The 14,166-nt window shown below is 38.3% G+C and overlaps 1 protein-coding gene across 1 annotated transcript in view; it reads left to right on the forward strand.

Annotated features, from left to right (window-relative positions):
* Nucleotides 1–14,166, forward strand: part of ADAMTS6 (ADAM metallopeptidase with thrombospondin type 1 motif 6) — a gene marked incomplete at both ends in the record, with an annotated part of 143,875 nt that overhangs the window by 9,108 nt on the left and 120,601 nt on the right. Inside the window, 3 exons of the mRNA XM_084278587.1 lie at nucleotides 4,644–4,858; nucleotides 5,209–5,292; nucleotides 5,776–5,921. Coding sequence (XP_084134713.1) covers nucleotides 4,644–4,858; nucleotides 5,209–5,292; nucleotides 5,776–5,921 — 445 coding nt within the window. The remainder of the gene's footprint in view (nucleotides 1–4,643; nucleotides 4,859–5,208; nucleotides 5,293–5,775; nucleotides 5,922–14,166) is intronic.

Genomic DNA, 14,166 nt, shown 5'->3' on the forward strand with positions numbered 1-14,166 from the left:
TATAGATTTGATTAAGAGATATTTTCATTATAAAGCAGTTTTAACTTCCACCAACACACTTCTCAAGTATTTATTGACCTGATTCTCCACTTCATTAAACTAAATCAACTTCTTGAAGATAGTATGGAGTGAATCTGGCAAGTATTTTTAGAGTAGTAAAATAATGGTGGGGTTTTTTTGTATGTTTGGTTGGTTTTTTTTTTTTACACAAGATAAACTTAATATAACCATGTTGTTTGCTTATATTTCAGAAATAGCTTGTTCTTAAAAATTCAGTCCCGGACAGTTGTATTTCATGGGATTTGATGCATAGGGCAGACTGACAAATACTAATTTTAAAATAAAATAATCTGACTTTTTGTTGATATAAATTATTTTTCTTTTGGAGTTTGTAACTTTTACTGTCTCCAACTGACTAAACTTTTACAGTACAGATTGTCTACAAAAGGCCCACGCTTGGGAGAAAGTTTTTCCTGAGTGTCTCAGTTAATTGTGTTTAGTGAATGTCAGACTTTATCTTTGTAACTTCTGTTCTGGTTTGGAAGCTGTATTCCATCTGCATGCTTCTTTGCAAATGAAGTCTCCTGACTATTTCTGCCTGTTTAAACGCTTGTAAAATAAGTGTCCTAATGTATGTTCATTTTGTAGGGAAGGTTGTCACTTAAGCCTCTTGAAGTAAGTGGAAGGATTATGAAATGTAGGATGATGCAATTTTTACCAATATTATATTCCTAGAAAAAGAAAGGATGTTGGCCTCTGTCAGATGTTATCTTGTAGATTAATGCTTAGGAAGTAATTACCCTCTAAGTGGGGATGAAGCAGTGGCAGCTCATTTGGTTAGATTGCATTCAGTCCTTATGGCGGTATCTGTCGTATGGTTCATCAGTTGGTCAGAGCTATGCATCTTGTGTACTTTTTTTTTTTAATGAAGCAAGCAGTAATCTTCAGCATTTATTCTTTTGCTTGTTTGATGCTCCCTTTGTTCTTGGAAGCTCTTGTGCATTTCCTGAGCTTTCCTATCTGTCCCATCATGAAGCCCTTAATTATTGAAACAGTAAAGTGCTGCTTTTTACAAGGCTGAGACTACGAACGTGCTCATTCATCTCAGTTTCTCCTTTTTCTCTTCTGTATGTTACTTCCAGTCCACAAGAATTTCTGAAAAACATTGCTCTTCCCCTAAACTGCAGGGTGTTACTTTTCCAGACGATAGCTATTTTAATATTCTCTTAATGAGTACAAAACCTTTTAAACTCCTTTTGTGAGCGCTGTTTCAGCTTTATCCCAAGGTGTCATGGCATCCAAAACATCCCCAGAATATCTAAAAAGTAAATTCAAATATTAATTTTCAGTTTCACAGCTTTCAGACCCTAGGATGAAAGCCAGGTTTACGGTAATCTTTGAGGCATTTGACTGGTTTTGGAAGTTTTGAGCAGTCCAATTTTGTGTTTTAAAATGCAGCTGTAACAAACTTGAAGCTGCCTTTTGGCAGCATGTATTTTATTGTGTCTGGAGGCTGATTTTAGTTTTACCTTCAGAACACGTTTGCCAGTATAATACGCGGAGAGGAATCTGCTTGTGTAGCTGTGCCACTATTCATGGTCTGGCAAGTTTCCCCTACTGTAATCTAGACCTAAATTTATCGTGTACCTGCTCTGTATCAGAGGAGTGGTCAGGATTTTGAAGTGTTGATAGAGACAAGGGGGGGTGTTATTTCTGACCTTTCTGAGAAAAATTGCACTAACTGATAGAAAGTTGGTGGGGAATTTGTTGGGATGAGAAGTGATGGGCTACTTTGTAGGAGATAGTAGAGTGATGGTGACTAATGCAGAAGAACTGGAGAGGCAGGAAGATTCAGAAAAGAACATGGGATAGATTTTCATAACCTAAATAAGATTATAAGCAGTTAGATACAAGAATTAAAAAAATTAAAAGTTAAATTACTATTCCATTTATGTATTGTCACCAAGTTAGCTATGTTTTATTAAAAATACCTGAAATCATTTAAGGCCATGGTAAGACATTGACTACTGTGAAATTCCAGTTGCTTCAGTGAGATTTGAGGCCTCTGGGTTATCTTGCAGGATTCTGTGTTTGGGTAGGGTTGAGAAACAACAAAAACTGACATATGAAAGCTGTGCAGTGGAGGATTATTTGGGGGTGACTCTACTTTATGCTACCTTATGTAGTAGTTTCATTTGTGCCAGGCTTGCAGTTGGTGTGTTCTAACAATGAAAAAATGCTCATTATGTACATTAACTGATGTTGAAATAGTAAGAAAGGAGGGGCACATAATGCTTTACTTCAAAGTACTCTTTCCGTTGCATCTTATGTAAGTAGCTTTCTATTGCATTTTGACATCTTCTGTTTATGTTCTCTCCTTGCTCTCCACCTTCACCCCTTCACCTAACATCTTCAGAGGACTGACTTAGGAACACTTACATACCGTAACTTTGAGCTCCATGTCTGCACACGTTTGGATTTCTTCTGTAACCAGTATTCTGTGGTTAATTCCAGTCGTTTTTGTGTTGTGGGGTTGTTTTGTTTTGTGCTGGGTTTTTTTTTTTCTTTTCAATTCCTGATAGCTGTATTTGAAGTATAATTTTTTCTTTCTTAATCTAGGAATATGGTAGAAAAATGGCATAACTTGCCCCAGAACTATTATTGTCAAATATATTGCAAACCTACGTTGACCTATTTTAGCTTTTTAAAGAAAACTCAGTCAGCATTGTTTACTGTTTTAAAGTAAAACAACATAAGCATTGATAGATCCTGGAGTGTGAGCTTAAGTACTCAGGATTGTTTACAGCTTTCCTATTACTTTGAGATCAGCTGAAGCCTAAGCTTCTCAACTGATAAGAAAAGAAATGTTTGTTTTTGTGGAATCTTCTGAGGCCTTTGTTTGTAAGATGCCACTGAGTCCAAAAATAACATTTTCTTTTTTTCACTGAAAGTTTTCTGTATGAACTCATCAGTTTTCAGGTATTTAGAGTAGATTTGCAACTTTGAGTAAAAAATTATGAATAAATGTAGAAACAGTATTGTATTTCTTAGGTACTTCTAGCAGTCTTATGAGCCATTGGTTATTTGAAAGTGAAGAGTGGATTTTTAAAAATTTTAGTACAGAAGCTGTCAGAGAAAATTCCAGACATTCCTCAGTCACTGCTTTAGTGAGATGAAAATCTTTGAATGATTGAAGCAACTTTGAATTTCCCACAATAGAGATGAAAAACAGGAAAAAGCTTGGTATTCATTGTAGAATCCTAAACAGGCTTTAACACATGATACAGTTTTTTTAGAATGGATTATACCCATTGCAGAATAAGGACAATTGCGGTACAAGCATTTCTTTCAACTATCAGGTTTATTTTCATTTTTGGACTTTTCTAAAATACAGACCTTTTAAAGCCAACACTGTGGCCTCAAAAATGATGAAACACTGCAGCAGTGGGAATGCTAAAGCTTTGTATTAACTGGTTTTGACCTGAACATACATTCTTTGTGGTGTAGTTACTGCTCTTTGTAAATAGCATGCTTACTTGAATTGCACAAAGCATTGCTTTTTCAACTTTCCCTTAGCCGAACTGGTTTTAGTGGAGGTAAGGATATGTCTCAGAAATTGCTTATTTGAGCAGTCCTGCTCAGAAAATTACAAGTATATCCAGCTGTTCCTTTTCTTATGTTCATCCTTAGCTATCAAGAATACCTTAGATATTTTGAAGTCCTACTTAGGTGAAATAAGACTAATAATATACTCTGATAAATTTCAAGTTGAGATCTATGTGGGCCTTTGTGGAGAAGGTATATTTAATACACACAAAACCGCCAGTTTTGCGGGAAAGGGCAGGTTCTATTTTGTCCCAAGGACAGGAATTCAGATTCAAAGTAAGTTCGTAGTGTTTGTTTTGCTGCTAATTACAGCTCTTTGGATCTTTAATAATGAATCTCTTGCATGCAAGAAGTATTTTTTCTGTGTATTTGTGTGAAACAAGTACAGGAATCAACATACTTAAATTGAAATTATTGTTAAAATTACTACAGCAATTATCCAATGTCAGGCCATTTTAAACTTCCTGTTACAGTTAATTTATGAGGTAGATAAAACAATCTGATTGCTTTCTGAAGAGAAAATTAATTTATTTGCCCCAAAAACTAGTAGGCATGTAAGCATAACTGCCTAATAATTACAGAGTTTCATAGAAGGGGAAGAACCTTTTTTGGTACCTCACCAGCTCGTTTAATTCCTTAGTATATTTTGATACTTTTTATCTTAATTTTGAATTTCGGTTTCCAGTAGGTTTTTTTCCAAATGTTACAGTGTCTTGTTCTTATCCTTAAAATTCCGAAGTGTGCTTGGTTCTGGTAGTGATTTTAGTATTAACATAGATATGCCAATTCAGAAACATTAGGAGAAGACCGATGTTTTACTATCCTAAGTTAAGGAGAGTTTAGAATATTAGAATTTAAAGTTGGCTTTCCACTATGTAAGGTATTTGGAAATAACAATTAAAGATAATTTTTCTTGACCTCAAGAAAGACTTCTTTCTAGAAACTTGAGGAGGGTAATCTCAAAATAAACCTGCTGTATTTGGATGAGTTTTACTAGTGACCCCTCTAAAGTGTTTAATTATTTTGGTTCCTAGAAGACCTCACAAGAAGTGGTAAACCTTGGTGGATGAGTGATGCGTCGGCTTTCCCAGCTTCGCTTCCAGTCAATGACACGTTAAGTAGCCGTAGTCGACAGAAGAGATCAGTGAGCCTTGAGCGGTTTGTGGAAACGTTGGTGGTAGCGGACAAAATGATGGTGGGGTACCACGGTCGCAAAGACATTGAACACTACATTTTGAGTGTAATGAATATTGTAAGTTTCATCCCTCTCTGTGTCCCTATCAATATGCATGTACTGAAATGCTAAAGCAAGTGTGAAGTATTTATCTATTATTGGAATAAGTAATGCTTTAAAATAAATACCAGTTTGTGCTGGATGAATTGTGAAACAAGGTATAAACAGTTTTTGATTGAAAAGTGTAACTCAAGAAGTTTGTTTTACTGAATTTTTTTTTGTCCAACAATAACTCTTATTCAGAAGATACTGATAATTAACATTATGAAATTACATTGAGTGAGAAAATAGGTTACTTTTTAACCATTTAGGAAACAAGTAGTGTTTCTTGTCTGACTTTGTGCGTTTTCTTATTTTCTGGAGGTCAGGTTGCCAAACTTTATCGTGATTCCAGTCTAGGAAACGTTGTGAATATTATAGTGACACGTTTAATTGTCCTCACAGAAGATCAGGTAAGAGCTGTTGCACTGAGTTTTATATCCCTGAAATACAAGTTATATTAACATGTAATTATTGCTTGAAATGTCTGGATCTGAGTACAAAATGTATCTTGTAAGCTTTCACTGCTTTAATACAGATGAAACAGTTCAAAGGATTATTCCTCATGTATCATATCAAAGATATCTGTTCTCACTTCAGGTGAATAGTAATACATCTTTGGGGTTGTCAGTTTTATTTTTGGATGTAAATTTTTATATTCTGGGTTTTTTTGTTTATTGACATACTCATTATTAAAGTTGGAGCAGAAGGAATGCCTGTTCAGTAATACATAGCTGAACTTGGGGTCAGATTTGAGAGAGATAAAATTTGGCAAGAAGAGTTTATTCCTAGAAACCACTGCTTCTAATTATAGTCCCATTTTAGTTTTCAAAAGGCTTAACAACTGACCTTAGTAATTTGTTTGGAACATTTCTGGTATGCATGTTGTATTGCAGCCAAACTTGGAGATAAACCACCATGCAGACAAGTCCCTCGATAGCTTCTGTAAGTGGCAGAAATCCATTCTCTCCCACCAAAGTGATGGAAACACCATTCCAGAAAATGGGATTGCCCACCATGATAATGCGGTTCTTATTACTAGGTATGGTCATTATAAGTATTGTGTTTATTTTATTTTATTTCTGTAGCTTTCTTGTTCTTACCTTTTATATATATATACGTATATATATATATATAAATATACATATGCCAGTTTTAAAGTAATGTATTGGTAGGTAATCTTAAGAGGAAGACTGTTAATAGATGGCTGTCTTAAATGTATCAGACTATTAAACTATAGACTAAGAATTTGGAAAGGTAAGATGTGGAAATTACTTGGCTTCTGCTGTTATTTTTACTTCACAACTGCCAATTCCAGTAGAACAGATGGATACTATGGAACATTTTATACTTTTGCGATTGAAAATAATAAATAAGATTTTGGAGAACAAAACAGTATGGAAAATATTTTGTTAACCATATATAATGCTTTTTGTAAGTATTTCAAATCTCAACTACAGTAATAGCATTTCTGCTGAAAAACAGGTTCTTGCAGATTCAGACAGGCAGTGTGAGAATCTGCTCTGTAGCTATTTTGATTTATTATGCTTAATTAAGATGAGAGCAGAGAGTTTTAATAGGCAGTTTCCAAGCCTGTGTATGTGACCATTTGTTTGCTTCTATTCCATCATTGCTGTGATAAATTTAACAAAGCTTGCACTGTGATCTCACAGTCCTGATAAATGTATTCCTGTTTGTCCTTTGCAGTTAGGGATAGGCAGCCGTACTTTAATAGGAGCTCAGTTCTCTGTTTAAGGACACTATTCTTCTCTCTCTTGTTTAAATAGCAGCAGGTGCAGCAGCACTAATTTGGATTAGGGTCTTTTTTGTTACAGTTTCTGCTTTCCAGGACAAATTCTGTACTGCTTTATGTGACCTGTCTGTGGAATTTGTGTTCACTGCAGAAACTTTTTTTGTGATTAAAATAACGGATATTTTCTGGAATTTTGTGTAAAAGGTGTAAAAGTCACTGTTGGGTTTTTTTTTTTGGATGATTGGAGTTTTTTGGATCGGTGTTTTTTGTTGGTTTGGTTTTGTATAAAGAACACATTTTTTTGAGGAAAGAAAAGCTAATGAATCGGTGTGTATTTTTGCATTCATATTTCAGATATAATTATTACATTTATATACTGTAATACATTTGTATATTTTATATTAATACTACAATTAGAGCCATTAAATGCAGAGTTATTTAGAGAGCCATTAAACTTCAAGAGTTTTAAAAAAAAACCCCAAACCTCTAATAAATATAAATATAACTAAAAATAGCTCCATTCTACAATCTTGATTTTCAGAAAGGCTTTTGTTTACTTGCATGCAAAAAAATAAGCCTAATTTCTTCATGGGGGCTGCTCACATGTGAAATGAAATACATCTTCACAGCTGTGCTACACATCCAGGTTTTACCGGTATAATTCGGGAGGTGAAGAAGTGGTATGTTTTTGTCAGTTAAAGCCCCCCAGTATGAATGTGTAAGCTGCTTTGGCAACGCTGTATTTTTACTCTTATGGGTGAATAACTTGTTTTGTTAGTGTTGTTCTGGTGCTGAAAGGCACAGTTGTTCATTTTCTTTCACTGCTGTGCTTGAGTAAGCTTTATTACTGTGTATTCTGTAGTTGCTTCCCCTGGTAGGATGTTCTCAGCATAGTTACAGACTGCTCTGTGTAGCAGATGAAGGCTTAAGTTAGTGCTAACTTGCAGGCCTTTAACTGCACAAGGAGCAAGTTTTCAGGGAACATGGATAATACCTGTTGGAAATCAGAGGGCTTTTTTCAGCAAGTAGGACTTTATTCACCGTTATGGGGACTTAGTAGCTATAGAAGTATGCTGCAAAGCTTGTTCAGGATTTGTCTGTGCTATCTTTTGAAAAGGATGTAAAAGTAACTTTTATAACTTCTGAGTTTACAGTTCGAAGTATATAGCTGTATTTTAAGTCAAAAAAGTGCCTCAGTGTAGTATCTGCAGGCTTACAAACACCTTTATAAAGCATCACTGAAGTTTTAATTTAATTTATAAATGCTTTCACGATGAAATATTTGTATTCATTTAGGTACTATAATAATTGTAATTTAAAAAACTAATACCAAGGGCTACACTGACGAATTTCAGTGGATCAATCACACCTTTATGGAAATGGCTGGCTATCGTGGCTTTTACTATTAAAATGTATCAGTGTATGTGAAGAATGGATTTTAATTTTTTTTTTTTTAGGTTGAAATGAGTAAAGTTAAATCTACATTAGTATAAACATGAATCCATCAACTTTAAATAATTGTAAATTAAATACTGAAATGGTAACATGCTTGTTTTTGTTCTATTTTGGATCTTTCATCTGATGAACCAGAATCAATGCATTATATGTGAAAGAGAAGGGTGTAGCTACAGTGCTTTAAAATCCTGGTGTTTTGAAGAGATCTTTAATAGCCTTTTCTACCGTGAAGGAATTTGAACCTATACTCCAAAATACTAAGTGATTTTTTGCCACTGTAATAGTGCTTTGAAAGCAGTTTCCTGAATTTGTCCTGCTGATGCTGCTCTGCTTTGTATGGTGTAATTACATTTTAATTGGATTTGACACGGGAACCATTTTTGGTCATCATCTGTATTGGTGTTTTATGGAAAGTAGGAAAGTTTCAGTTCAGTGTTGTGAATAGTCTTGTGTTGATCAAAACCAGATTTTTTTCCAGTAAGTAATTGATGCATTTGACAATATTGCCTAGTCCTAGGTGGGTATTGAAGTTTGCAGCTACGGTCATCTTCATCTCAGGAGTGAGACAAAGTTGTCAGGAAGTTAAGTCATTATCGTCACCACTGCAAATGAAATCAGCACGTAGGCTTTTCTTAGCAGCAGATGGCTTTTCTCCGTGATAGTTTCAAAGATGGCATGCTCTGATTGGAGGCAGGGAAAGCAGTATTAAGGGTGCTGATTGACCAGTGGTGTCTGCACTTCTGTACCCTAAACTTAGCAGTATATTCAAACCAGGTAGCTTCACCAGCATGAAGGTATGCCAAGCTAATCTGAGAAGTCCCCTGGAGATGTTACTGTGCCTGCTGAGGTGCTGATCTTTGGACAAGAGCCTTGCAGTCTGTGGAGCCTTTCTATTGCTAAGGGGGTCGGGAACTGCAGCAAAATTTTTTGCTGGTAATAAAAAATAAGGCAGGTAAAAGACTGGTCCAAGTACCAGACTGATTTATGATGAGGAGAGCAAAATTGTGTTGATGGAGATACGGTATTGCTTGCACAAATATGGGGACAGAAATAGTGTGCTTAATTCAGTGTGGTATTGGGACTGGCTCAGCTTCTTCTGTGTGACAAACGTTATGCTGTAGGGCATAACGATTACAATGAGCAGAAACATTTCCTGATACTATTGTCAGCAGGACCATCTGTCTTCATTTTCACTAGGGAACTTCTGAGGGTCCCTGAAATTGATGAGAATTAGATACCTTCTTATAACAGGAACCTATGGGTAGGTAATAGGCCTTGTACAGAGGGCTTTTTATAGTCTTGGGATATTGGATGGCTTTGTATAACGAGAATCGCAGTTACCCAGAACATTGATAATACTCTAGTATGTGTTTCACCTTCTTTTATTCATTTACAGAACTTCTGTTTGTATTTTCTGGGTTTTAATGTTATTTCAAGATAAGACTGTGATTGAATTAATGTTCTAAAACAATGAGACCTGTGTTTTTGGTTTGTTGGGTTGGGTTTTTTTTTGTGTAGCGCTCAATCTTTGAAATTTCACATAGATTTTTTTTTCTGTTGGAGACTATAATTAAATCTTCAATATTTTATCCTGCGATTGTCAAAATTATGTTGTTGGGGGCAGATGAAAGTAAAATACTAAGCAGACAGGTTTTAATTACGAAGTTGATTAATAATACAATGTTGTTAAGATGTCTTTTTTCCGTGAAGTGACTTTCACTTTACATGCACCTAGTGAATCCTGAAAAAGTTTTCAAATTACAAATCAAGGAAAGTAGGAGAAAAAAATTATATGGCTCTCTTCATCTCAAGTTTTTTGGTAGACAAAAAGTAGTCTTTGAATTTAGTCCCTGTATTCCTGCATTGTGGATATAATAATCTCACTTTTTAGCACAATCTTGACTTGCACTGACAATGTCAGTTTCTCAGATTTGTCTTCTTAAGACTCAGTGTAAGTTTTGAGACTCTCTGTAAATTCTCCCTTGAGCATCCCACTACCAGTGTGGCAGTATCTACTTACATTTTTGAAGTTAGTTCTTGGCTTATGTACTGATATTTTTTTAATCTTCATTGGTAGCTTGCTTCCTCATTTTGTTTATTCAGAAACCTCGTAATAGTCTCCATAGTTTACTTAAGAAGTGCAGAACATCAGAGCTCACAAGGTACACTGTGATATTGTTACTTGTTTTTGAAGAATGCTTAATTCAGATGTTAATCATTTGTTTCCTTTTCTTGATCTTATAGATCATAAAGTACGGATGATGGAATTCCCTAGCAATACTTTGGTTAAAGTTAACCATACGTATACATTATGACCAAAATGATTCCTTGTCCTGTGCACTTGCACAGAATAGTAGGGGCAAGAGGGCTGGGTGCTAGGTTACACTTTGTAGCAGATATGGAGGAGAAGATGGCAAAGTTGCAAAAAGGCGCGCTTTTTTGGGGTTCCCCCCCCCTTTTACCTTCTTAAGAGTTCTATGCAACTACCTTTCTGCATAGGTTCAGATGGTTAGTTTGATTTTTTCCAGGTACTAAATGTTTTTCCAAATCACATGCCTGACTGTCTAAACTTTGCAGCAGTGGAGGCTTTTCCTTCTGGGACGAAAGATCTAGAGCTATTGATCTACTGAAAAACCAGGAGACAAATTTAAGTAAGAGGCACACCAAACAGCCCAGAAGGAGGAAAGTTTCAGGGGGAGGTTGATGCCCCTGTGTGTGCCTGTCTCTCTGAAGGGGGAGAACTTGATCTTTGAAATACAGAAGTTTTAATGAAGCAGAGAAACACTGAAACATTCACTTTAAGAGAGAGTACATCTTCAGAAGTCCATGCGTGAAATGTCATCTCCTACAGATTTTTCTATTTCTCTGCATTTTAAATAGTTTTGAAGTTACTAATTTTTGTCAGACAATGAATGAGCTCTGTCTTAATCCAGACCCTCGTAAATATATATATATGAAATGGTAGAGTTCAAGATCCTGAGTGGAAGAAGCAAGCCAAAAAGTAGGATAGCTACCCTGAATTTGGGAAGAGCTAACTTTGATCTTCTCTGCAACCTAATAGGAGCTATATCCAGTGGGCTCCGCTGTTAGAAGGTAAGGGAGCCTGTGAGAGCTGGCTATAGCATTCAAACAGTGCTTCTTCCAAGCCCAGGACCGGTGCATCCCTTTGAGCAAGAAATTGGGAAAGAGAGGCAGAAGACCTGCATGGATGAGCAGGGAGCCAATGAGTGAACTCAAAGGGAAGCAGAAGGTGGAATTGTGGAAAAAGGTGAATTGTGGGAAAAGGGTCTGAGCACCTGGGAAGAATATAGGAATGTTGTCAGGGCCTGTAGGGAAGCAACTAGGAAGGCTAAAGCCCACTTGGAATTGAAACTGGCAAGGGACATAAAGGATAATAAATAAGGTTTTTTTAGATACGTGAATAGTAAGAGGATGACCAGGGATAATGTGGGTCCCTTGCTGAACGAGGCGGGTGTCCTGGTAACAGGGGGATGCTGAGAAGATGGAGATACTGAATGCCTCCTTTGCTTTGGTCTTCACTTCAAAGGCCCCTCGGGACCCATGGACACTGGAAGAAAGTAATAGAGTTTGGGAAATGAAGAGCTTCCCTCTGGTTGAGGTGGAGGCGGTCCAGGAGTGTCTCAAAGGGATTAACACATAAATCCATGGGCCCAGATGGGATGCATCCACATGTCCCTAGGGATCTGGCGAAAGTGATTGCTGAGCCGCTCTCTATCATCTTCGACAGGTCTTGGAGAACAGGAGAAGTGCCTGAAGACTGGAGGATAGCCAACTCTGGTCTTTAAAAAGGGCAAGAATGAGGATCCCAGCAACTATAGGCCACTCAGCCTCACTTCTGTCCCTGGAAAGGTGATGGAACAGCTTGTTCTGGATGCCATCTCCAAGCAATTGGAAAAGAAGGAGGTCATGAGGAGTAGTCAGCATGGATTCACCAAGGGGAGATCGTGCTCAACCAATCTCATGGCCTTCTATGATCTCATCACCGGCTGGTTAGATGGAGGGAGAGCAGTGGATGTCACCTACCTTGACTTCAGCAAGGCTTTTGATACTGTCTCCCATGACATCCTGATAGCAAAGCTGAGAGAGCATGGGATAGATGAGTGGATAGTGAGGTGGGTTGAGAATTGGCTGTCGAATGAAGCCCAGAGAGTGGTGATCAGTGGAGCAGAATCTGACTGGAGACCTGTGACTAGTGGTGTTCCCCAGGGCTTGGTGTTGGGTCCATTCCTGTTTAATATCTTCATTGCCGAACTTGATGAGGGAATAGCATCCACCCTTAGCAAGTACCCAATGATACAAAGCTGGGAGGAGTGGCTGACACGCAGGAACACTGCGCTGCCATCCAGAGAGACCTGGACAGGCTGGAGAGCTGGGCAGGGAGAAACCGGATGAAGTTCAACAAAAGCAAGTGTAGAGTCTTGCACCTGGGAAGGAACAACCGCTTGTATCAGTACAGGCTGGGGGATGACCTGCTGGAGAAGAGCTCAGTGGAGAAGGACCTGGGGGTCCTGGTTGATGACAGGTTGGCCATGAGCCAGCAGTGTGCCCTGGTGGCTAAGAGAGCCAATGGGATCCTGGGGTGCATCAGGAGAAGTGTGGCCAGCAGGTCAAAGGAGATGATCCTCCCCCTCTACTCTGCCCTGGTCAGGCCCCACCTGGAGTATTGTGTCCAGTTCTGGGCTCCTTGGTATAAAAAAGACAGGGATGTCCTTGAGAGAGTCCAAAGAAGGGCTACAAAGATGATTAAGGCCTGGAGCATCTCCCCTGTGAGGAAAGGCTGATCAGCCTAGAGAAGACTAAGGGGGGAACTTACTAATGTTTATAAATATCTGAAGTATGGGATGCAGGGGGAAATGTCCAGCCCTTTTTCAGTGGTCTGTGGAGACAGGACAAGGGGCAATGGCTGCAAATTGGAGCACAGGAAGTTCCGCACCAATATGCAGAAGAACTTTTACACAGCGAGGGTGGCAGAGCCCTGGGACAGGCTGGCCGGGGGGCTGTGGAGTCTCCATCTCTGGAGATATTCAAGACCTGCCTGGACGCCTATCTGAGTGATATGTCCTAGGGAGCTGCTTTGGCAGGGGGGTTGGACCCGATGATCTCTTGAGGTCCCTTCCAGCCCCTATGATTCTATGATTTTTGCCAGGTACCACTGTACTTGTAATTCACTAAGTGTATTGCTAAGCAGTGTGGCATGGCTGCTGCTAGCATTAACCGTCATACCAGTGTGCAGCATGTCTGTAGCCACACTGCTGAAGCCTTTATGGGAGGCATTAGCATTATGACGCAATTGGTGGATTTTTCAGTTCTTCCAAGGAGAGAAGTTTTACAGATTTATGTTTGTTGTCTGCGTACAAGATACAGCGCTTCACTGAGCTGAAGCATTCAGCTAACTCTCTCAGCATTCTCTCATTCCTGTGCCTTCATGGGAAACATAGACGCTCATTTGTCTGTGAGATACACATTCCCTGAGCAGGCCAGTGGTGCCTGTTTTTCTAAGGGGGCAGAAGGTCCTGTGTGTATGACAGGAGTCCTAAGCTCTTGTGGTTTGTAATCTGAAGAACTGCGATGTTTCTGGCAGTGCTGTAGATACTTGAGAGGATCAGAATGTTTATTGTTTCATTTTGCATACCTGTGTAGAGCTGACCACAATCATGCCTTTAATTTTTTTTGTAATGTTAAGGTTTAGGCAGCTGGGGATGATTTGGTAGTTGCATCATCCTGATAGCAGTCAAAAAGGAAATTAATTTATGGACAAAGTTGCCCTTCTGCATTTCAGTTGCTTATAGGTGAGTAAGATACTTTTTTCTTCTGAAGTAACAATTCCCCATCAGGTTCTGTGCTAGTTAAGGCATTTGGTAGTGAGGTGGAGCCAGCCAGGACTCTGCACATTCCTTTCCTCCTGCAGGTCCAAGATTGTTATGCTTCTTTTCTGAGGCACTTTTCCACTTTCTTCCAGGCTTCCTAACTTGTTGCAAAGATTTCTTTTCTATACAAGGCACTCTCATGTTCCTCTGTCAGGACAATTTCCTAGCCTTGTCCAATAAATCTGGACTTC

Source organism: Gallinula chloropus, assembly GCF_964237585.1.
Source record: "Gallinula chloropus genome assembly, chromosome: Z".
In the NCBI taxonomy this organism is placed as follows: domain Eukaryota; kingdom Metazoa; phylum Chordata; class Aves; order Gruiformes; family Rallidae; genus Gallinula; species Gallinula chloropus.